General features: G+C 41.5%; 1 protein-coding gene across 1 annotated transcript in view; it reads right to left on the minus strand.

Moving 5' to 3' along the window:
- Positions 1-649: 649 nt before the first annotated feature.
- Positions 650-26,551, minus strand: part of LOC126108404 (methylenetetrahydrofolate reductase) — a 98,216-nt gene continuing 72,314 nt past the window's right edge. Inside the window, exons 5-7 of the mRNA XM_049913613.1 lie at positions 16,144-16,272; positions 7,262-7,434; positions 650-1,225 (exon numbers count right to left, since the gene is read on the minus strand). Coding sequence (XP_049769570.1) covers positions 1,099-1,225; positions 7,262-7,434; positions 16,144-16,272 — 429 coding nt within the window. The 3' untranslated portion in view covers positions 650-1,098. The remainder of the gene's footprint in view (positions 1,226-7,261; positions 7,435-16,143; positions 16,273-26,551) is intronic.

Below are 26,551 nucleotides of genomic sequence, written 5' to 3' on the forward strand. Positions count from 1 at the left end.
AAGATATTTGTAGACAAATGTGGATGCAAGAAGCCACTCTAAAAAGAGCTTCACAATATAGTTACTTCTTTATGTAGTTACTCATTGTTTGTTCAGAATTTGAAAATACCAATATTAACATACAGAACACACAGAATAAAAATGACACTGTGTTTTTGGGACAGTACGATCGGTACAGAAAGGTCTAGATTATCTGGCCATCAAAATATCCCATCACTTATGTGCTGAAATGATATCCTGAGAAACATACCTACAGTTCCAAATAAAGAAATTAAATTTTGTTTGTTTGACAGTAGCTCTTAACCCGAAAAGTAGAAGGAAATGAGAGTGTTAAATTTCAAGGATGCAAAATCTGTGATAGGGGGCACCACATTTACATTAAATGCAATAATTTTTAGTGCGCCCGGTGATTTCACACAGCTCTGTGCCTTTCTATTGCTTTCTGTCTCTGCTGTTTGTCACAACTGCCTCTGACACATAGAGTTGTAATCATTTTTATTCTGCATGTGGACTAATAGAATTGTCTGGCACAAAGGAACATTGCAGTTAATATTTATATGAAGTCACTCAAACTGGCCATCTGCAACAATGGCAAGTAGAACTTGCTCTTCATAATTTGTTTGCATCAATTTACACTTAAACAGTCATGTAAATGTCACATAAAAATTTATATAATTTTAATAAAAACATACATTTCCTTACAACAGCTTTGTCATTTCCAGACTTTCTGTGTAACAAGGCATTCTTCGTATATTTTCATTTAAACATATCTTTCATCTTTTCCTCCATGTTTTTTGGTTGTAGCATCAGTGAATGTGTCAAAAAGTAGAGAGAGGACCGTGCGGATCTCGGTCAGGTCAGGCTGTGTGGTCATGTCACATACGGTCACTGTGGGCTCTCAAAGCTGCTGCTCACGACGCATACAGCAACGTACTTCTGCTCACTCCACATCTCGCGTTACGTTACATCACTTTGCTTCATCGTCAACATTCCGAGTCACATTCCTGAGACCAGTTTTTCGACACACGGAGGACGTGTAGAGTCCCTCATTAATGCTAGCATCACATTGCTCTGTCACAACTCACTGTGGGGCAGTTTTCAGAAATTCCTTTGACTTGGCAGGAGTTGACCGCAGCTACTTGCCCCTGCCCCTGCCTCTGCTTCTGCCTCTGCACTGTGTCCATCCCCTGCCAGCTGCTGTAGGACTTCCTTCAGGTTTTCAATGCTGGAACACAAGAATACTGGATATTATTGTCACTCTGCAAAATGTAACAGAACAATACACAGAATTCAACTGTCCAATGCACCTAAACTTTGTTGGGCTTTAAAAAAACTTTTGACGGTATAAACTGATAAATCATTGTGGATATTGTAAGCTTATGGAATTCCTGACTATCTCAATGATGTTTTCAGAAGGCTGTATCTTAACTTGAGTTGCTGTATGAAGACAGAAAATGGGAACATCCTTTTCTTTAGCATTCTGACGGGCATCAGACAACGGTGTATTTTTGTCACCATTCCTTCTCATATTAATTGTAGACTTCATAATGAGAAAACTATGGACACCTATAACAGAGGTCTAGGCTTACAGATATGGATTTTGTTAATGACACTGTTCTTCTGTCCGGAACTCCTCCACAAAGTTTACAACTAATGAGTACTGAGCTGGACAGGATGGCCAGCTCTGTGGGACTAAAAATAAATGGCGATGAAACAATAGAAGGTACTACAAGATGTTGACCCATTAACGTATCTCAACATGTAGGCAATAGCATCAGAATCGGTAAAATTTGCGTAGCCCTTCAACAAATGAGATCCGTATGGCAATTACACTCTACAAGTTATGTCCACAAAGCTTTGGCTGTACTTCTCTATCACGTTACTGCTGACTGTATATGCATGTGACACCTGGAAAATGTCAGTAAAATCAGCACACAAGCTCAATGTGTTTCACCAACAATGCCCGAGTGTGTAGCACTATTGTGTGAAGTGAGGTTTGTGAAGTTCTGTTTTGACACAATGAACAACACTCATGTTAAAGTGCATGGTCTATAATCTGTGGCTGGTGCCACACACATCTCTGCTCTTTATGTGGTGATGCACAGATGCAGTGTAAATAAATGAAACAAAAGTGTGTGTCATTAAAGAAGTAGTGTAACACTAATTATTAACACGATTGCTGCAGTATTATAGAGCACGCACTGTTAAAGTGAAGTAAATTTGCACAAGATATGCTATCCTTCAACATGAAAGCCATAATTAAATTGTACATTACAAATCATTAACATAACAATTCATCAGTGACTCCAGTTCATTCGTTTTCATTTTAAGGTATATTTATAGCTGCAGAATATAAATACAAGGATACTGTTAAAGTAATAATAAGTGTTTGTGCGTCCAACAGTGACATAATATGTGCTACATCCAAATTTCAAAACTTGTTTGGTAGATGTATTCACCTGCACCCCTCCCTTCCCCACCCTGACTCTGCTAACCTCATTCCTTCAACATCCTGCTAACAGGAGAGTTCCGGTTGTCACTCTGCTGTACAATACTTCGCACCTGGGCATCAGACGGCTGTTGCGTGAAGAAGTGAGGACAAACAACCACTGCAAGTGAAAGTTTAAAACCTGTACTTTCACAAGGTCATTACCACTTAGTATGAGAATTATGACCTAAATTTTCGCACGGGTGGACTGCTGGGTATGATAACTTGCAAGTGTGTTTTTTCTCCCTTAAAATATGAGGCCAAGTCTGCTTAATAGATCAGCATCCGACCCCTTCCACTCCCCTCTTTCGCCACACAATCCCCCCCCCCCCCTCTCTCTCTCTCTCTCTCTCTCTCTCTCTCTCTCTCTCTCTCTCTCTCTGTGTGTGTGTGTGTGTGTGTGTGTGTGTGTGTGTGTGTGTGTGTGTGTCAGCACAATGAAAATAGCACCACACAAAACAGATGTTCCCAGCCATCAAAGCTAAAAAAAATAAAAATAAATAAAAAAAGTCAGCCCCCCCCAGAGACATCATGCTAAAGCCATAAAAAGTCAGCCCCCCCAGAGACATCATGCTAAAGCCATATAACACCCACCTCTGTCATTGATAATGACCTCAATTTGTTTAGGAAGGGAGTCCACAGGTTTCTTCTGATACACCACATCCAACTACGACCTACATCAATGATTAGATCCGACAGAGGTACTAATTTTCATGAAAACTGATTGCTACATTTCACCTGCCCATCCAAATAGTCCGAGACATTTTTCACGCAATTAAGCTCAGGTGATTTAGCAGTCCGCCGAGGTGCAATAAGATGTTCGAGTCTTTGTCAAACTAGGAACATAGACTTTCAGCCCTGTTAACGTAACAGTTGTCCTGTAGGAAGATGGGAGTGTCCACAGTATATTTCTTAATTCTATAGTTATCTGTAACACTTTTCCTATCTAGTACAGGGTTCACTTTTTTCTAAATTTGGCAAAATTTACTTTATCATTTAAATTTGTGGCCAGATATTCTTCCCAGCGCCACATCTGTTGACGTAACACGAGAGAGGAAAGACTTGTGTGCCATCTATTTGGGAACTGTGTATACTTTGACCTCTGTTTTATTATATTTTATTTATTTGCATACTGTATTCTCTGAGGCAGATGCCGGGAAGCAACCGAGCATTTGGCGAAATGAGTGTGGGAAACTGACTTTTGTTTTATGGAAAGCCCTATTTGTGACATTGGATTTGGAAAGAGCAAACAGTGATTTGATTTGTTCTTTGGTTTTGGTGAAGAGGACCAAACAGTGAGGTCATTGGTCCCGTCTGATTAGGTAAGGGTGGAGAAGGAAGTTGGCTGTGTCCTTTCAAAGAAACCATCCTGGAATTTTCCTGAAGTGATTTAGGGAAATCACGGAAAACCTAAATCAGGATGCCGTACACAGGATTGAAGCATCGCCCTCCCAAACGTGAGTCCAATATGCTAACAACTGTGCCACCTTGCTCGGTCCAGAGATTTGAACTTTATGTTTTAATTAACATGTTTATAGACAAAAATGAATATATCACTGCATATAAATGTTATTGTGGCATCTGCAAGACAGAACAAACTTAAATAAAATGTAGATCATTGATTTACAAGTCACTGTAGGAGTCCACTCACCTCGCATTCCTCGGCATGCTTGTTCCAGTTTGTATCTAACATTATATTTTGCTGTATCCTTCCTGTGTTCTAAATTAGTCCCTACTAGAACTAAAAACATATTTGCTTATTTGACCTTCACTGAACTAGCCACGACCTAGAATAATGCGTCATTTTATACGTAAAATTTCTCACTCTTTTCAAATCTCTAATCAGATATTAGGGTTCACATTTTTACAAAATCACTTTACCCTCCAAATGACCTTGAGAATACCGATCAAGGTCATGGGCATTAGTGGCAATGAGTGACCCTCTTTGCCACCTACAACTTTTAGATAAAACATTTTGCTTTATCTCATCTCCATCACGAGTTATTCCCCATTACGGATTAAAACGGTCTACCCTGTATGTGAATGGACACCATCACAACTTTCAATATGTTATAGATGCATACAATTTTAAAAATAATAATAATTCAATTTGTTTTAATATAGTAATAACAATAATCAAAAATAAAATACACTACTGCATGGGGAGGGGGGGGGGGGGGGGCAGGGCCTTAAGGGAAAGTGGTGGGGGGAAGTGTGAAACAACCAGAAGACATTACCAAATATCAATGTAACTTAGTACATTGCATCGGTAAGTACAAAGAGTTTCAATTCTCTAAATACAATGAAACATTCTGGTAGAATGTAAATAATTTTAGGAGTAAAGGAGACTATTCACCGAATAGCAGAAGCATCGAGTTGTTGACAGACAACATAAGGGCACAGGAGTGAGCATACACGTGTGCATTTTATATGTACATTTGTACTCTAGCTCGAGAAAGGATTAATTCTGAACACTGGCAAGTTTTCATTTTCTTTTACCTGCGGTTGTCGACAACTCAGTGCTTCTGCTACTCTGTGAGCACTCTCTTTTACTCCTAAAATTATTCGACGTCAGTTCTCTACGGCAGGTAGTACAGCCGCCAGAGTACGTTAGTGTTTTTCACGTTCAGTGTCGTTACCTGACCTCGTAGGGAATATAAGGGGTGCGAACAGTTTCAGACGTCGTGAGACCACTGTAGAAGACACAGAGGTGCCGCGTACTGTACAACATTATCGGCACGACAGAATTTGAAAGGGGCCTCATTGTGAGTCTCCGTTTGGCCCGCTAGTCAAATTGTGCAATATCCAGATTTGTGGGACACTCAGATGTGACAGTGCCCCCACGAGGGTCCGTACAGGAATGCGAGGCTCCGCTCGACCGCATCCGATTGCCACGAGGGCGGATCACAATGTCGCGCACCGAGCGTGTCGTAAACCCTTCCGGCCTGCGCTTTGTGCTTCCCAGGTGAGAGTAAGAGGTCCCCCGCACAGTGCGTGTCCTCCCTCACCGTCAGTTGAAGATTTCCTTTTGAGCAGAGGGAAACATTCCACGTGGGAAAAATATATCTAAAAACAAAGATGATGTGACTTACCAAACAAAAGCATTGGAATGTCGATAGACACACAAACGCAAGCACGAACACAAAATTCAAGCTTTTGCAACCAGCGGTTGCTTCATCAGGAAAGAGGGGGGGAGAGAGAAAGACGAAAGGATGTGGGTTTTAAGGGAGAGAGTAAGGAGTCATTCCAATCCCGGGAGCGGAAAGACTTACCCTAGGGGTAAAAAAGGACAGGTATACACTCGCGCACACACACACATATCCATCCGCACATACACAGACACAAGCAGACATTTCTGTGTGACATGTCTGCTTGTGTCTGTGTAGTGTGTGCGAGTGTATACCTGTCCTTTTTTACCCCTAGGGTAAGTGTTTCCGCTCCCGGGATTGGAATGACTCCTTACCCTCTCCCTTAAAACCCACATCATTTCGTCTTTCCCTCACCTTCCCTCTTTCCTGATGAAGCAACCGTTTGTTGCGAAAGCTTGAATTTCGTGTGTATGTTTGTGTTTGTTTGTGTGTCTATCGACCTGCCAGCACTTTCGTTTGGTAAGTCACGTCATCTTTGTTTTTAGATATATTTTTTCCATGTGGAATGTTTCCCTCTCATATATATCTGAAGACATTTTTATTATCAATTAGTATAATTACTATATTGTTAAAAGCACTATATACATTATTTTTTTGAAATTCTGGCTGTTATTTGCAATAACCGAATGGTACTTTGGGAAGTAAGGATTTTGTCTCCACAATTTTGCTTTGATTTTACTTTTAGAAATAGTCAAGGTTCTGAGAGGTCACAGGGCTGCAAGTATAACGTTCTTGTACTTAATCTTGTAACCAACCTCTATACTATTGTGCAGAACAGGTCATCTTTCAGTTACTGAGCCAATGGATGTCCACTGGTTTTAATAGTCACAAGTATCTTTAGATCTCTGAAGGCGTAAATAAATTTTCAATTTGTACTTCATCATAATGTTTACACTCAATAACCAAAGCAAAAACTCATTATTATTATTATTATTATTATTATTTTAATACTCAAATAAACATATTTTCACAGTACTGACTGTTCTGCAGTAACATGAACCACAGCAAGTCCTTACACAGATTTATGAAATGTTCTGTAGATACTTGAAGAAACAAAGACATATAAAAAAACTTAAATGTATTGAATTACTCTCCGCTTGGGTTTTGTAGAGATATATGTTTGTAAAAGATCACATATCTTTGGAACAGCAGTCTTTGTGCAGCTATAAACTCTCACTGATGGTGTGTGGGTTACCTATTTAGTATTAACTTGTCTGACAATGGTCTACAAAGCCAAAAACTGATTCATAACAAACTATAAAACAAATATTTTGTCTAAAATCAATGGGTCGGTTTAAGATTTTAGTCCACACATTCAGTTACTGCACATTTGAAATAAGCTGCATCGCTTCAAATAACACTGCGTTACTTTATCGCAAATAAGTGAGCATCAGGAATTGCCGAAGGGTGCAACAAGAATTCTATCGCAGGGTTTAAGAACATCTTGAGGTGCAAGAGGTCAATAAGGCAAACTGATTTAAACTTTTCCGAGTGTCACACTAGCTGACACAATAGTGAGCCAGGATGACACTTCTTCAAGTCAGTTGCAGCGGTGGGAGAATGTGCTTGAAAATTTTCATCGCCTGTGGAGATGGGCTACAGCCTAGCCTCGTGTGACTCTCACCTGTTGAGGGTGAAGAAGTGGATGCCGTCCACGCCGGCTACCAGCAGCTGCCGACACATTCGCACGCACCACCGCACGCCCGCGTCTCTGCCGCCGCATGACAGCTCGGCCGAAATCGCCTCCGGCACCGGGACCCGGCACAGCTTGCAGAGCCGCCCTAGGATTCCAGCGTCCTGCACAGAACCTCCCGTAAATTTTTTAATTCCGTGCGCGCCTTTGTGCCCGGGGTCTACCCCTTGCTGTGTTACGTAATTTGATACGACCGATAACGACATTCTAGACCACGAGCAGCCATTAATTACCACACACTACAGAAAGCGCAACGTGTAAAATTCCTTAGGGTCTAACTGGATTACAAGTTAAAATGGGGTCAGTACACACATAAACTAATTGAGAAGCTGAGTTCAACCTGTTATGCCCTTAGCAGTGTCTCCCATTGTGCTGACCAAAAGACCAGAGAGTGCGCATATTCACTCCCTGTTTTATTATAGATTATCTTCTGCCCCCCCCCCCCCCCCCCCCTAAGAACCATGCACCATGCCATTGGTGGGGAGGCTTGCGTGCCTCAGAGATACAGATGGCCGTACTGTAGGTGCAACCACAACGGAGGGGTATCTGTTGAGAGGCCAGACAAACGTGTGGTTCCTGAAGAGGGACAGTAGCCTTTTCAGTAGTTGCAGGGGCAACAGTCTGGATGATTGACTGATCTGGCCTTGTAACACTAACCAAAACAGCCTCGCTGTGCTGGTACTGCGAACGGCTGAAAGCGAGGGGAAACTACAGCCGTAATTTTTCCCGAGGGTATGCAGCTTTACTGTATGGTTAAATGATGATGGCGTCCTCTTGGGTAAAATATTCTGGAGGTAAAATAGTCCCCCATTCGGATCTCCGGGCGGGGACTACTCAAGAGGACGTCATTATCAGGAAAAAGAAAACTGGCGTTATACGGATCGGAGTGTGGAATGTCAGATCCCTTAATCGGGCAGGTAGGTTAGAAAATTTAAAAAGGGAAATGGATAGGTTAAAGTTAGATATAGTGGGAATTAGTGAAGTTCGGTGGCAGCAGGAACAAGACTTCTGGTCAGGTGAATACAGGGTTATAAATACAAAATCAAATAGCAGTAATGCAGGAGTCGGTTTAATAATGAATAAAAAAAAATAGGAGTGTGGTTAAGCTACTACAAACAGCATAGTGAACGCATTATTGTGGCCAAGATAGACACGAAGCCCATGCCTACTACAGTAGTACAAGTTTATATGCCAACTAGCTCTGCAGATGGCGAAGAAATTGAAGAAATGTATGATGAAATAAAAGAAATTATTCAGACAGTGAAGGGAGACAAAAATTTAATAGTCATGGGTGACTGGAATCCGGTAGTAGGAAAAGGGAGAGAAGGAAACGTAGTAGGTGAAAATGGATTGGGGCTAAGAAATGAAAGAGGAAGCCGCCTGGTAGAATTTTGCACAGAGCACAAATTAATCATAGCTAACACTTGGTTCAAGAACCATAAAAGAAGGTTGTATACATGGAAGAAGCCTGGAGATACTGACAGGTTTCAGATAGATTACATAATGGTAAGACAGAGATTTAGGAACCAGGTTTTAAATTGTAAGACATTTCCAGGGGCAGATGTGGACTCTGACCACAATCTATTGGTTATGAACTGTAGATTAAAACTGAAGAAACTGCAAATAGGTGGAATTTAAGGAGATGGGACCTGGATAAACAAAGAACCAGAGGTTGTACAGAGTTTCAGGGAGAGCATAAGGGAACAATTGACAGGAATGGAGGAAAGAAATACAGTAGAAGAAGAATGGGTAGCTTTGAGAGATGAAGTAATGAAGGCAGCAGTAGGTAAAAAGATGATGGCTAGTAGAAATCCTTGGGTAACAGAAGAAATACTGAATATAATTGATGAAAGGAGAAAATATAAAAATGCAGTAAATGAAGCAGGCAAAAAGGAATACAAATGTCTCAAAAACGAGATCGACAGGAAGAGCAAAATGGCTAAGCAGTGATGGCTAGAGGACAAATGTAAGGATGTAGAGGGTTATCTCACTAGGGGTAAGATAAATACTGCCTACAGGAAAATTAAAGAGACCTTTGGAGAAAAGATAGCCACTTGTATGAATATCAAGAGCTCAGATGGCAACCCAGTTCTAAGCAAAGAAGGGAAAGCAGAAAGGTGGAGGGAGTATATAGAGGGTCTATACAAGGGTGATGTACTTGAGGACAATATTCTGGAAATGGAAGAGGATGTAGATGAAGATGAAATGAGAGATATGATACTGCGTGAAGAGTTTGACAGAGCACTGAAAGACCTGAGTCAAAACAAGGCCCCGGGGGTAGAAAACATTCCATTAGAACTACTGACGGCCTTGGGAGAGCCAGTCCTGACAAAACTCTACCATCTGGTGAGCAAGATGTACGAGACAGGCGAAATACCCTCAGACTTCTAGAAGAATATAATAATTCCGATCGCAAAGAAAGCAGGTGCTGCCAGATGTGAAAATTACCGAACAATCAGTTTAATAAGTCAAGGATGCAAAATACTAACGCATATTCTCCACAGACGAATGGAAAAACTGGTAGAAGCCGACCTAGGTGAAGATCAGTTTGGATTCCGTAGAAATATTGGAACACGTGAGGCAATATTGACCCTACGACTTATCTTAGAAAATAGATTAAGGAAAGGCAAACCTACATTTCTAGCATTTGTAGACTTAGAGAAAGCTTTTGACAATGTTGACTGGAATACTCTCTTTCAAATTCTAAAGGTGGCAGGGGTAAAATACAGGGACCGAAAGGCTATTTACAACTTGTACAGAAACCTGATAGCAGTTATAAGAGTTGAGGGGCACAAAAAGGAAGCAGTGATTGGGAAGGGAGTGAGACAGGGTTGTAGCCTATCCCCGATGGTATTCAATCTGTTTCTTGAGCGAGCAGTGAAGGAAACAAAAGAAAAATTCGGAGTGGGTATTAAAATCCATGGAGAAGAAATAAAAAATTTGAGGTTCGCCGATGACATCATAATTCTGTTGGAGACAGCAAAGGACTTGGAAGAGCAGTTGAACAGAATGGACAGTGTCATGAAAGGAGGGTATAAAATGAACATCAACAAAATCAAAACGAGGATAATGGAATGTAGTCGAATTAAGTCGGGTGATGCTGAGGGAATTAGATTAGGAAATGAGACACTTAAATTAGTAAAGCAGTTTTGCTATTTGGGGAGCAAAATAACTGATGATGGTCAAAGTAGAGAGGATATAAAATGTAGACTGGCAAGGAAAACATTTCTGAAGAAGAGAAATTTGATAACATCGAGTATAGATTTAAGTGTCAGGAAGTCGTATCTGAAAGTATTTGTATGGAGTGTGGCCATGTATGGAAGTGAAACATGGACAATAACTAGTTTGGACAAGAAGAGAATAGAAGCTTTTGAAATGTGGTGCTACAGAAGAATGCTGAAGATTAGATGGGTAGATCATATAACTAATGAGGAGGTATTGAATAGGATTGGGGAGAAGAGAAGTTTGTGGCACAACTTGACTAGAAGAAGGGACCTTTTGGTAGGACACTAAAAGGTATCAGATAGATTATATAATGGTAAGACAGAGATTTAGGAACCAGGTTTTAAATTGTAAGACATTTCCAGGGGCAGATGTGGACTCTGACCACAATTTATTGGTTATGACCTGTAGATTAAAACTGAAGAAACTGCAAAAAGGTGGGAATTTAAGGAGATGGGACCTGGATAAACTGAAAGAACCAGAGGTTGTACAGAGTTTCAGGGAGAGCATAAGGGAACAATTGACAGGAATGGGGGAAAGAAATACAGTAGAAGAAGAATGGGTAGCTTTGAGGGATGAAGTAGTGAAGGCAGCAGAGGATCAAGTAGGTAAAAAGACGAGGGCTAGTAGAAATCCTTGGGTAACAGAAGAAATATTGAATTTAATTGATGAAAGGAGAAAATATAAAAATGCAGTAAATGAAGCAGGCAAAAAAGAATACAAACGTCTCAAAAATGAGATCGACAGGAAGTGCAAAATGGCTAAGCAGGGATGGCTAGAGGACAAATGTAAGGATGTAGAGGCTTATCTCACTAGGGGTAAGATAGATACTGCCTACAGGAAAATTAAAGAGACCTTTGGAGATAAGAGAACCACTTGTATAAACATCAAGAGCTCAGATGGAAACCCAGTTCTAAGCAAAGAAGGGAAAGCAGAAAGGTGGAAGGAGTATATAGAGGGTCTATACAAGGGCGATGCACTTGAGGACAATATTATGGAAATGGAAGAGGATGTAGATGAAGATGAAATGGGAGATACGATACTGCGTGAAGAGTTTGACAGAGCACTGAAAGACCTGAGTCGAAACAAGGCCCCCGGAGTAGACAACATTCCATTGGAACTACTGACGGCCTTGGGAGAGCCAGTCCTGACAAAACTCTACCATATGGTGAGCAAGATGTATGAAACAGGCGAAATACCCTCAGACTTCAAGAAGAATGTAATAATTCCAATCCCAAAGAAAGCAGGTGTTGACAGATGTGAAAATTACCGAACAATCAGCTTAATAAGCCACAGTTGCAAAGTACTAACACGAATTCTTTACAGACAAATGGAAAAACTAGTAGAAGCCGACCTCGGGGAAGATCAGTTTGGATTCCGTAGAAATGATGGAACACGTGAGGCAATACTGACCTAACGACTTATCTTAGAAGAAAGATTAAGGAAAGGCAAACCTACGTTTCTAGCATTTGTAGACTTAGAGAAAGCTTTTGACAATGTTGACTGGAATACTCTATTTCAAATTCTAAAGGTGGCAGGGGTAAAATACAGGGAGCGAAAGGCTATATACAATTTGTACAGAAACCAGATGGCTGTTATAAGAGTCGAGGGACATGAAAGGGAAGCAGCGGTGGGGAAGGGAGTAAGACAGGGTTGTAGCCTCTCCCCGATGTTATTCAATCTGTATACTGAGCAAGCAGTAAAGGAAACTAAAGAAAAATTTGGAGTAGGTATTAAAATCCATGGAGAAGAAATAAAAACTTTGAGGTTCGCCGATGACATTGTAATTCTGTCAGAGACAGCGAAGGACTTAGAAGAGCAGTTGAATGGAATGGATGGTGTCTTGAAGGGAGGATATAAGATGAACATCAACAAAAGCAAAACGAGGATAATGGAATGTAGTCGAATTAAGTCAGGTGATGCTGAGGGAATTAGATTAGAAAATGAGACAGTTAAAGTAGTAAAGGAGTTTTGTTATTTGGGGAGCAAAATAACTGATGATGGTCGAAGTAGAGAGGATATAAAATGTAGACTGGCAATGGCAAGGAAAGCGTTTCTGAAGAAGAGAAATTTGTTAACATCGAGTATAGATTTAAGTGTCAGGAAGTCATTTCTGAAAGTATTTGTATGGAGTGTAGCCATGTATGGAAGTGAAACATGGACGGTAAATAGTTTGGACAAGAAGAGAATAGAAGCTTTCGAAATGTGGTGCTACAGAAGAATGCTGAAGATTAGATGGGTAGATCACGTAACTAATGAGGAAGTATTGAATAGGATTGGGGAGAAGAGAAGTTTGTGGCACAACTTGACCAGAAGAAGGGATCGGTTGGTAGGACATATTCTGAGGCATCAAGGGATCACCAATTTAGTATTGGAGGGCAGCGTAGAGGGTAAAAATCGTAGAGGGAGACCAAGAGATGAATACACTAAGCAGATTCAGAAGGATGTAGGTTGCAGTAGGTACTGGGAGATGAAGAAGCTTGCACAGGATAGAGTAGCATGGAGAGCTGCATCAAACCAGTCTCAGGACTGAAGACCACAACAACAACAACATGTTCTGAGGCATCAAGGGATCACCAATTTAGCATTGGAGGGCAGCGTGGAGGGTAAAAATCGTAGAGGGAGACCAAGAGATGAATACACTAAACAGATTCAGAAGGATGTAGGTTGCAGTAGGCACTGGGAGATGAAGAAGCTTGCACTGGATAGAGTAGCATGGAGAGCTTCATCAAACCAGTCTCAGGACTGAAGACCACAACAACAACAACAAGTGAAAAATTTGAATTTGGCATTTTACACTATGCTTCTTCTCCAATCTGCAGCAGTAGTAACTTTCTGCATCAACAGATGGCAGTACATGCAGTCGCTTGCAAAATGACTGACACCGACATCCGTATTGGGCAGCATTTCTGATATAATTCTTGAATGCAGAAGGTGAAATATCCATTCACATTTACGAAACACTGAAAAATGTGTACGGTGATGCAATAGTGGATACGAGTGCAGTTAGACGACGAGTTCATCACTGTAAAAAGCAGAATGCAAACACCGTCAGTGGTTAGAACACTGGACTCGCATTCGGGAGGACGACGGTTCAATCCCGTCTCCAGCCATCCTGATTTAGGTTTTCCGTGATTTCCCTAAATCGTTTCAGGCAAATGCCGGGATGGTTCCTTTGAAAGGGCACGGCCGATTTCCTTCCCCATCCTTCCCTAACCCGAGCTTGCGCTCCGTCTCTAATGCCCTCGTTGTCGACGGGACGTTAAACACTAACCTCCTCCTCCTCCAAACACCGTCAGTTGATGAAACACGGAGTGCCGGGCTGTTGACTGCATTCGGTGAGTCGATGACATTGTTCGAACTGACTGCCGGTGACTGCAGATGACTTGTGTCACAATATCTTCTCCCTCGGTAAGTGCAGTGTGATGATGATTATTCAATGACTTAGATACTCAAACGTTTGTTGCGACATAGGTACCAAGAATGTTAATCAATCATAATAAAGAGACATGAAAAACAATTGCCTCTCAACTCTTGCAGTGCTTCTGTTTTGAAGGAGAGGAGTTTCTGGAAAAAACTGTGACTGGAGGCAAAACATAGGTTCATTTTACTGCACCAGAATCAAAGAGGTAGTCAATGAAATGGCATCACTGAAACTCACTGAAGAAGAAAAAGTTCAAAACTGTGTGGTCATTGGGGAAAGTAATGGCTAGAGTATTTTCAGATGTATAGGGTGTGATTACAGTTGATTTTTTGGAGCAAGGATGCACAACCAATTCTGCCCAATAAGTTGGAACTGTGAAACAACTTAAAACATATCTTCAGTGAATTCACCCTGCCAAACCTATGGCGGATGTTGCTCTTTTGCACGACAGAATGCTTTGTGACTAATTTTCCTACTGGGGGTGATAGCAACGGATCACTGAAACTGTCCAGCAGCCAATTTGCAGTGCTCATATTTTACTGTAATTTCCAGTTCTCTTACATTTTCTGTCAGTCACCGCACAATATCAATTCTGCGAGGGTACTGCTATGCACTGCCTTCAAACCGTGGAACAAATTCTGCCCAGTGGACTTAAATCTACAACACCAATGATGTCGAAAGAGACTTCCTTCTATCTAGTGACCAAACAGTGAGATCAACAGTCCCACATTCATCCCCGGTAGCCGAGTGGCCAGCGCGACGGAATGTCGTGCCTAACGGCTCGGGTTCGATTCCTGACTGGGTCAGAGATTTTCTCCGCTCACGGACCGGGTGTCGTGTTGTCCTTACCGTCACCATTTCACGCACATTGACACGCAAGTCGCCAAAGTGGCGTCAACTCGAAAGACTCGCACCGGGCGAACGGTCTACTCGATAGGAGGCCCTAGTCACACGGCATTTTTTATCGGTCCCGTGATCAAATACAGCAGAAATCGAGGGAGAAACAACACAAACAGCACAATCCAGTCAAGGGGAAGGGATAACGTGTAAACAAAGAGGGGAAAGGATGTCAGGGCAGCAGGAAAAGGAAAGAGCAGGAGGGGGGTGGGAGCTGGAAACAGGGAGACCAGGGGCACCTCAGAACTGCCTCGTGTGGCGACGCATCAGCACCGGCACTGACCCATCGCAACACTCACACCGTACCATTATCGCAATACAGTGCGGACAGCAGAGGGGCAGAAGACACGAGAAAAGCACACAGCTATCAGTGCCCAGGAAAATAACAAATGCTAGAGCAAAAGCAAAGAAGCTGTCGATGAAGACACATTTTGTGTCGTCTTCATTTCAAAGACTCAGTACCGCAGAAAAACTGGAAGCAAAAATGAAAGTACTGCGAGCAACTGCTGACACCGAGCGACGTATGTGGGTCTCGGTAGTCAGTTGCCGTTTCGAAAGAGCTTTCAGTTGAGATATATTTAGCAGAAACAGAAGGTGACAATGAGGGTTTGACTTTGTCAACTTCTGTCTTTAATTTCAAGTAAATGAAACCTAACTTTGTAAACTGCACTGAATGTTTCACTTGTTAAAAGTGTTTTTCTTATGCCAACCGAAATACTTTCAGTACCTGAAATACTGTTACGAACGACATTCTGATATTTAAGGAGGTGAAATAATTGCGAGTAACATATCGACATTGTCGACAGACACTCCGGCGTACTTCCGAACTTTTTCAGGGTGTGATCTCAATCCTTCGTACGACCTACCAAATTGTCCTTTTACTTGTATTGGACCCAAAATTCTAGCTGTAGTTTCTTCTACACAGAGCAAACACTGGCAACCATTTCAAAGTCCACATTTATGTCAACCGTCGTCCGATTAATAAATTGGTCACGCAGAGTTATCGACCAATTTGCGAGATACCTCGATACTCTTTATTGGCCGAGTAAAGTCAGTCGATCGAAAAATTGTTCGTGTGTGCCTATCCTTACGTCGATCAATTTAATCCTGTTCAGAGGAATTTAATCCTGTTAAGAGGAATTGCTGAATCCAGTCACCAATCTGGTCCAGTACTTTCTAACAACTTCTTCACGTTTATATCGTAAGTGATAAATTGAGGTTTACAATTATTCTGGAAGCGAGCCCACACAATGTGCCTGTGTCCACTTACCGTTACAATCGGTACACCCGCCAGAATGGGTACTGTTATCCCGATGTGCCTGCAGTCCTCGACAAACCGAAGAAATGTAGGCGCATCAAACACGACCTGTGAGACGATGAAGTCTGCTCCAGCTTTCACCTGTAACAGTATTATATTTTATTACATTTGGTCAAAATCGGAATGAATTATGAACAGGCTAAATTTTACCAATAACTTTCTGAACATCTTATCATTTAGGGAAATGATATGCCCATTCCACAGTGATGTATCGCTCACTCGGGAACTATCTAGCCACGTCTACAGGATGGAAACTTTGCTTTTTGCACAGTCGTCTCTAATTTTTTTATTTTTTGCAGGAGGAGAATGAATTTTTTTGTGAACATACTCGGAACATTTAGCTATAAGTCGCTATATAAAAGTATTTTCTTTCATTTACAGGTGAGCTATAACGGCACGAAGTAGATGTCAAGTTACGACAACTGTCGGTGACAGAGTTCCCCTTAACGACCGGCGATGACTCCGCCACATCGATTCAGAGGAATTGCTCCCCGTTTACGGGGAGGACACAGAGGATCGCGGCAGTATCCACTGGTGGTTGCAGAGGTTTAAAGAAGGTGGTTTCTCTCTACCGGACAATCCACGATGCGGTAGACCGTCGATTGCAGTTTGCTGAAATGACTCGTTTGTCATTGGGTAGTGTGGTATTACTGGTACAGTCACTAGGGTACAGAAAAATCTGTGCTCAGATACCTCGACTATTGACAAGAGAAATGAAAATGACGAGGAAGAATGTGTGCGAGGGCCTCACAGAGACCTTTACTGAAGAGTGAAAACAGTGTTTTCACAGCTTCATTACCCAGGATTAAACACGGTTGTTTTTGTCCAAACCCGAGAGCAAAACTCAGTCGACGGAGTGGTCTATCTGGATTCCCTCGGAAGAAAAAACCGAGACTTCCACGAACAGCAGACTGAAAGGTGATGGCCGCCTCCTTCTGGGATCAGTGTGGTGTCATTTTCATTGACTTTTTGGAACCTGGCTCCACAATTAAATGGGACCGTCAGTGTTCACCGTCGGACGAGCTGCGGCATGCTGTCGAGACTGACAGACCGTAGCTTCAGGGCCAGCTCGTCAGACTACACTGTGACAACGCCAAACCCCATACGGCCCTTATGACGCAGAAGAAAATTGGGAAAATGGGTTGGAAAATTGTTCCTCATCCTCCCTACAGTCCGGACTTGGCTCCGTCCGATTTTTACCTCTTCGTTCGTCTGAAGGACCACCTGCGCGGTAAAACATTTGATAGTGAGAAAGACCTTATTTCCTGTGTCAAGTGACGGTGTTAAAGTCAGTCATAAGAATTTTACGAAAGTGCATTTACACCACGGAAAGAACGCCGGACCAGATGCGTCACAGCTGATGGAGGCTACATTGAGTAGGCTCAATGTATAGCTAATTGTTCCGAGTATGCTCACAAAAAATTTCATTCTCCTCCTGCAAAAAATAAAAAAATTAGAGATGAATGCGCAAAACATTTTGAACACCCTTTGTATATACCACAATCCCTTCAACAATAAACTGTGATTGGAAAAAAGCACAGGTCACACCTTTGTGCAGGAAGAGTAACATAAGTGTGCACAAACCAGCTGTTCGATCTCACTGACGTCCATCTGATGTACAATACTAGTACATACAAAGTATTCTGAATTCCAATATAGTTAGGTATCTGGATCAGAATGACCACATCCGTGCCAACCGGCACGTATTCCAAAAACATCGGTCAAGCCGAGCCTGACCACTGCTTTTCTCACACGACATCCCGGAAGCACTGGGTTGAGGCAATTAATTGCATACAGTGTTTCTCGCCTTTCAAAATATATTAGACTCGGTACGTTTTATTAACAAAAGTTTGATTATATGGAGACCAAACAAAATTTAATCACCGAATTGTGGATTTCACGGTGCGAGGACACGGCACATTATTTCGGATGGAGAGTCATCTACACAAGTAGAAGTAATTTGAGGCATGCCACAGGGAAATGTATTGGGACCCTTGCTGTTCGTGTTGTATATTAATGATTTAGTAGATACTAGTAATAGAGACATCAGACTTTCTGCAAATGATGTAGTTGCCTATAACACAGCACTGCATGAAAAAAATCTGCAGAAATATTCAATAATATCTTTGTAAGATTTCAAAGTGATGCAAGACTGGCAACTTGCCTTAAATGTACAGAAATGTAGGCATCGTGCAAAACAAACAAATTTAGTAGGCTGTAACTAAAATTAAAATAGCAATAAATCGCAATGAGAATTGGTGAATCTATACAAATATCTGACAAGGGAAACGCCCATCGCACCCCTCTCAGCTTTCATGGTAAAATGGCCCAGTGGATACCCTGTCACAAACTGAACACAGAGCAAGGATTAAAACAGGAAGAAGGTGTACTGATCGGAAACAAGAAGCAAAATATAAACAGTGAACATCCGAGCTCAAGCAGCACAACATTGAGCGAACTGCAAGAATCACAGTTGTGTGGTCACAGTGTTTTTCTGCAAAGTAGGATATCTGTGTTCAAACCTCCTTCATGCCCCCTTTTTTTCCCAAAATTATGAACTGTCCATCCAGTCACTGAAGCGTCTGTTCTCCTGTAGTCCTGGCAATTGTCGTACTATACATTGGTTACAGAATATGAGTCATGTGGTGAGATTATATTACAGTCACAAGTGAATGTGACAAATAGTGAGAGCAGGCAAGATGCCGCACAGATCTCTCACGGAAATCAAAAACAAATAAACGGGTATGAACTATGTTACAACAAAGGCACTGAAGAGTCAAAGCTTCAAAAATGTTGAAAACATCTGTTTTGATAGAGCACAGGGAAAACTGTGTGATGGTGAAACTGTCGAGTTCATCTGTTGCACCTTATGCAACAAACTAGTTTTCACCAACATTCACATCCATACACACGCCTAATCAGGCATACAAGTTAGGTGTGTTGATAAAACACAGTGTCGTCTATGACACAGCAGACTTATTTTACGGTGGAGGATTTGGTTGACTTGTTGCCTTGTCATCAAATGTTTGCAGTTTCCATTTGAGAGCCACTTTCTTCTTGCTGATAATAGAGTAGTTGTGATGTATCGTCTTTTATTATAGGTCCCTTCCAAGCACTTACCTGTTGCAGACAGACATTACACAACGACACAGACACAAATCTGAATACAGCTAACAGACACGTCAATGACTGACTGGTCAATTCATAATTTTTGTGGAGGAAAAAAAAAAAAAGAAAAGAAAAGGGAGGGGCACGAGGGAGATTTGAACAAGGATTTTCTGGTTTGAAATCCAAAACCGACCACAACTGTGGTGCTATGGCACTTCCAATTTGCTTGATGTCACACATCTTCAACTTACACTATTCACTGTATCTATTTTGGTTCTTTTTCACAGTTCATACACTTTCTTCCTGTTTTCATGACTGATGTTTGTTCAGTTCTTGACAGGCTACCCACAGAGCCACTTTAACTAAATTCAAAGGCACGGGGGTGGGGGAGGGGGCGAGGTGGTTGCTGCAATGGGGAGTTCCCTTGTAAGTATAACAATTTGCTGGGATATGAAACAGAATAATCACTAAGGTTCAATCATAGGTAAGGCAGATGACAAACTTTGCTCTGTCACCAGGATACTAGGAAAATGCAGTCTGTCTACAAAAGGAGACAGCTTACAAATCGCTTGTCACCCTACCGAGTGTATTGGACTCGTGCCACACAGGACTAACAGGGGGTACTGAATGTATACAAAGAAGGGCAGCACAAAAGGTCACCTGTCTCTTTCACTTGTAGGAGAATTCGATGCAAATGTTGAAAAATCTGAACTGGCAGACACTTGAAGGAAGATGCCAACTATCCTGTGAAAGCCTACTTACAAAGTTTCAAAAACAGGTAATATATGTAGAATGTAGGACAAGACAAAGACATTAAATATCACTGCAGACTGGGAAACACCGGAGGAACTGTGCAAATGGTGGACAAATTTAAATATCTGGGAGAATTTATAACAGGAAGGAACAGGAGCAAGGAGGGAATAACAGAGAGGATAAAGGCGATGAGGTCAGCCTTCTGCAAGACAAGAGAGATATACAATAAAAAGAATATATCCACAGACGCAAAGATAAGCCACTACAAGGCAACGGTGAGGAATGCAGTATTATATGGTGCTGAGACAAAGACACTAGTAAGAAATGGGGCAGAACAACTAGAGAAAGAAGAGAGAAAAATGCTAAGAGAGATTGATGCGAAGACCTAGGGAAGAATTGTACCGGAACAAGAGAACAATATCCGGGGAAATCAGACTCAAAAGGGCAGGGTTTTCTGGATATATAGTTAGGATGAGTACAGAAAGAATGGCGAAGAGAGTGTGGGAAACGACAGGGAGGACAAGGGGAAAGACAGGAACCGAGTGGGTTGTCGAACGTCAGAAGGACCGGTCGGAACTGGGGATCGAGGTCGAAGGAAAGGAAAACTGGAGGAACAAATATACACTGACCTGTGTGCCACAGATCAATGACAGAGATGAATACAGGAAAAGATTAGAGTGTCACCAGTGCAGCCGACAGGAGAAACGGAAACTGAAGATCTCGGAAGAAGAGCAGGAGAGAAGAAGAGAAAGAATGAAGAGATTCTGGGAGAAGAAGAGGAAAATGCAATCCACGAAGGGGCTACCCGTTGTCCTACAGAGGCCGTAATGCAAGAAGAAGAATGTAGGAATAAGAAACACGTTCGAGAAAAGGCCGAACTTTTGAAATAGTGCACGAACTGGCAGTGAGTGCACACTGTGGTTACTGAGCGCAGCTATGTTGTGTTTGGATAACGAAATGCCTTTAGCCTCATTTTGCTGTGACCGTTAATTTACGAGCTACAGATATTGAAGTGGGCATGTGCACAAGCTGTTTGTTGGTTTACTGACAATGAATGAGCTTGAATAACAATACATGTATGTGAAATTTTGCTAAAAACTTAGCAAAACTTAGAGCCATTTCGGATGCTCAGTCAAGTGTACAGAGAGAACTGTACAAGTCACACAGAGTGTTACATGCAGTTTAAATGTTTTGAACATGGCAGAATGTCAGTCGTGAGGGTCCCAGGCCCGGACGACCGTTCACATCGACATACGAAGACAATGTCAAGAAAGTTCTCGCTGTGATTCCTGGAAATTATCGTTTAACTGTTCGAGAAGGTGCTCACGAAGTGGGCGTCAGTGTAGGATCGTGCTACAAATTTTGTGTGACAATATTGGGATGCATCGTGTTAGTTCAAAAGTCTTGCCACATTTATTGACTGACGATCGAAACTAAAGTGTTGAAATCGGCCAGAGACTGTGTTGCACTGGAAATGGCAATGAAAACTTCCTTCAGAACATCATAAAGAAGGTGATACAAAGGATCGTGGCTATGATGTTTAAATTAAGGTGCAGTCTGTGAGACGGCCTACCTGCAAATTGTTATTCTTACCTCCGAGGCTCGCTGAAGAATTTTCGTCAAATCGCTGTAAAACTGGGGTAACGGGAAGGCGTGCAGTAATGTTTGTCGCACAGCTTTTAATTAATGTTACCTTTCAGCATTCACTGTCACTATAAACTGTGTGAAGACCAGTTTTAGGGATCACAAAGAAGATTATTTACAGATAGTCACCTTCACAGTCCCAGCACACAAGATGACAGTGCCAGGTACAATCCCAGCACACTTTTACTCGTAATCTGACAGATGGACATTGTAGAGTTGGTACTGAATTATACAATCAGTGGACACAGGAAGTTGTACAATGACAGATAATAAAAGAGATAAATATATTTAGTTGGCACAGAGAAATTAACACAACAAAACTTTGAAATACTCTACGATCGATGATCGAGCATGAACTGAACTTTGACCAAAGAACTTTGCAAATATACAACATACAAAATAATGATGTTAAGATTTTGGTACATACAAAGCAGACACTGGTGGAGGCGTTAGTTGCGTCATTACTGGCTGTGGACTCTTTACACAGATGTTACCATTACAATGCTGACCCCAGACTTTGGTATCTGATGTTACATGACTGCATGCCAATTGTGGACTTTATAACATTATTACAGATACCGACAGAATGTTGCTTGTTCATTACTTCACCCAGCACTTACTACTTTGGGGCGTGAGGTGCTATATAAAGAGTGGCATATCAACACACTCTGATTTCATAAAGTACATAATGTTTTGAAAAATGCCTCAGTTAGATTTTGCTAATTCAGATGGGCTTCGTGTTATTATAGTCATCTGGTTTACAACATATGTAAAGGGCTAATAAAATGAACAGATCGTGAACTACTCTATACATTCATATTGTGAATAACCTATTGATGAGCACAGGCACTATTTTTTATTTATAACCACTCGTGCAAATTTCAGCAAATTATTAATTTATGGATTAATCAATTAGTGAAAGATGTCATCATATTCAGAAAAAAGAGCAACAAAAGTAAGGTGGTAAAAAAGCTGGAACCTAGCAGGTATAATGGTACAAATGACAAAAGTAATTTTGGATGAATTTTAACTTTGATTGCAAGTACGTCTTAACACAATTGGTTTCAGAGAAATCATTGTATATTATTATAAAGTGTGGGTGGTAGTCTTTCTGAAGAAATGTGTCAACATACCTAACTTTATTTCTTAATATAATTTGTTTTAGGGAAATCAAAGTATGTTACTATACAGTCCGGATGTCGGTCTTTATAATGAATGGTGTCAACATACCTAACTCAAGCGATTAGCTCAAAATTCCCTGTCTCATACTATGGAACAGCTTATAGCTGTTAATAACTTATAATTAACACGATTTTCAGCAAAATTAGACTTTCAGCAAAATTAATTGCACCAACAGAATCAGCACACTGAAAAGAAAAGCCTGAATTATAAATTTCCGCGAGGCAAAGTGTGATTCAAGTTTTGATAAGTTCAAGTACTTTTTGTGGAGATTGTGCTTTGTAGATACTTGAATGAAAAGTTAAACAAGAGTAAAAAGGAAATGATTAGTAATAGGGGTGCAATAAGAGCAGATGGGAGTTTCCAGCTTGCTCTGTTTTAAGTCATCACAGTGGGTGGGCACAGGCTTTCCTCATATAAAACAAAGTTCGCATTAGTAAGTCAAAGACCAAGATGATGATAGTTGTGCTTTCTAATGGTAGTCAGCTATACTACCCGGTTATACGGAAAACAATAAAGTCAACCACAGAATGTTAGCACAACTGAGGGATGCAGTATGCAGGAAGAGGCTAGAATTGAGGGAAAACTGGAGTAGTGCGCTGCACTGGGACAATGCGCTGGCTCACGCGTCGCCCCTCGTCTGCAGCAATATGAAAAATGACAGCCTCTCACTGCAACCCATCCACCCTATCCTCTAGACCTCGCCCCAGCAGATATTTTCTGTTTCGCAAACTTAAAACTGCTTCGAAAGGATGTCGTCTCCAGCCGTAATGGTAATTCCTGTCAATGTGAGAAGAGACTAGCATGCCATCCCAAAAAGTGTGTTCCAGCAGGCTTTCCAAAAATGGAAGAGAGGCTGAGAACAGTGTACTGCCAGTGGACAGGATCACTTTCTTCTTTTGAACACATCTTTTATACTTCAGCCTTCTACGTGTCACTACGTAGTGAACGTCAAGAAAAAGTTAGACTGATCACAGCTTACTCACAGGAATTTAGACAGTCGTTCTTCCTCCACTCCATATGCAGATGGAATGAGGAGGAACCCCAAAAATGTGGTACAGTTGGAAGTGCCCTGTGCTGTGATTTGCAGAGATGTACGTAGATGCAGAAAAACTAGCCGGCAACAGTTTAAACAGCCTCGCTTTCGCAGTGACAGTACTGGCACGAGAAAATTTTTTAAGCACAGCTGCTTAGAGTCTGTTATAAGGTACGGAATTATCTTCTGACGGAATGCGAGTAGAACAAATAGAATGGCATTACTACAAAAACACATTACCAGAAACATGTGTAACACTGAGTCAAGAGAAGCATGCTGGTCACTATTTAGGGACACGAATATTTACAGGATGGTCGGAAACAGTCTCTAACACTTGTAACAGTGATGTAGGGTAGAGAAGCATTACTTAAGGTATTTCATTTCTTTTTGTGAGTGAATTATTTGAAAGCGTTTTATCTCGTGTGTATGTGTGTTCTATATATCATAATACATATTTTAAGTTATGAAATGTGTAGAAATTAAATACTGTGCAGAAAAGGCTATACGAACTGCATACTCAGATCAATGATATTGGAGAAATCAGTCTGTGACTGAAACAAATTGTAGACATTTGTAATTTCAAATGTTTTAGAAAAAGTGAGGAACGAAGCTCTTATCAGAAAAATTGGCCGCCTCCTCTTTTCTGTATCATTCTGAGTGGACATACTTTGTGTCGCTTTGAACATATTTAATTGTAAATGAGAGATTGCCACTTATCGTAAAGAAGGCACGTTTCCTACAATTAATTATTAACTGTAATGTGTAAATACAAACAGTTAGTAAATGTAAATATATGGAAGGATTAAAACCGGAAAACCCCCAGTTTGTGAAAACATCAAACTGCCATGCATAAAACAGCTTCAAACATTTGATTACTTTACAAATGAGTTAGTGTGTTAAATGTTTTCCTTTGTGGATGTGAGTGAGAAAAGATTTGAAATTTTGCTTGAAGTTTATTGCAAGTCGCTAAGTACTGTCATTTTAAAATGCCAGGTGAATACACTCCGAGTAATCTGCACGCCACTTTAAGCAAAAGACCGTTTTCCGTGCACCGCAGTGTTCGTAACGTCACACACTGAAGTGCCAAAACAACTGGTATAGGGATGCGTACTCAAATACAGAGGTATGTAGACAGGCAGAACATGGCACTGTGGTCGGCAACGCCTTTATAAGACGACAAATGTCTGGTGTAGTTGTCAGATCGGTTACTGCTGCTACAATGGCAGGTTATCAAAATTTAACCGAGTTCGAACCCGGTGTTACAGTCGGCGCAGGAGCGACGGGATGCAGCATCTCCGAGGTAGCAGTAAAGTGGGGATTCTCCTGTACGATCATTTCACGAGTGTACCGTGAATATCAGGAATGTGGTAAAATATCAAATCTCCGAAATTGCTGTGGCCGAAAAAGATCCTCCGAGTACGGGACCGACGGTGACTGAAGACAATTGTTCACGTGGCAGAAGTGCAACCCTTCCACAAATTGCTGCAGATTTCGATGCCGGGCCATCGACAAGTGTCAGCGTGTGAACCGTTCGACAAAACGTCGTCGGTACGGGCTTTCGGAGCCGGAGGCCCATTCGTGTACCCTGGACGACTGCACGACACGAAGCTTTACGCCTCGGCTGGGCTTGCCGACATCGATATTGGACTGTCGACGACTGGAAACGTGTCGCTCAGTCGGACGAGTCTCATTTTAACAGGTGACACGTACGTCAGCATCCCGTCTGATCACCTGCATCCGTTCGTGTCCGTTGTGCATTTTGATGGACTTGTGACACCCCACACGTCCAGAATTATTACAGAGTGGCTCCAGGAACACTCTTCTGAGTTTAAACACTTCTGCTGGCCACGAGACTCCCTCCACGTGAACATTATTGAGCATGTCTGGGATGAATTGCAATGTGCTGTTCAGAAGAGATCTCCAGCCCTCATACTATTATGGATTTTTGGACAGCCCTGCAGGATTCACGGTGTCAATTCCCTCCAGCACTGCTCCAGTCATCAGTCCAGTCCACACCGTGTCGTGTTGCGGCACTTGTGCGTGCTCACGGGGGCCCTACACGATATTAGACAGGTATACCAGTTTCTCTAGATCTTCAGTGTGTATGAACTGTGTGTTGTACAATGAAGTAATTTTGCAGGTACATTCAGTGATGTATGTAGTTATTATGTGCAGGGTGTGTTGTGAATAGAGTTAGTAGTAAAGAAGCGATAGAATTAAATGTAATGCCGGGTGTTGAAGTTTTTCCATGTGCCAGTTTAAGTAGAATCTAGTTTTTCAAGTATCTAAATGTTTAGGGTGTTGTACCACTTATACTGTGTGTCATTCAATGATATAATTTAGTTTCCCGTGTACATTCAAAAGTATATGTGAATACAGTCTGAAAAATTGTGTTGCAAATAGAATTAGTAGTAAAGAAGTAATAAATTAAGGTGTCAAACCTGATTCTGAGCTTTGGCTGCACGAGCAGCAAAATTGTATTAAGCAATAAACTTTTTGCGTTCCTTTATTTCGCTGTGTGTAGCAGTGAGAAAAAGCTTTGTAAAGCTGTGAAATTACGTGTAAAGTTTGTCGGAAGCTGCTCGGTGCTCTCATTCTCAAATACTGGACGAATGAAAGTGGGTATTTGCATTCCATTTG

The sequence above is a fragment of the Schistocerca cancellata genome, chromosome 11 (genome assembly GCF_023864275.1).
Source record: "Schistocerca cancellata isolate TAMUIC-IGC-003103 chromosome 11, iqSchCanc2.1, whole genome shotgun sequence".
Classification (NCBI taxonomy): domain Eukaryota; kingdom Metazoa; phylum Arthropoda; class Insecta; order Orthoptera; family Acrididae; genus Schistocerca; species Schistocerca cancellata.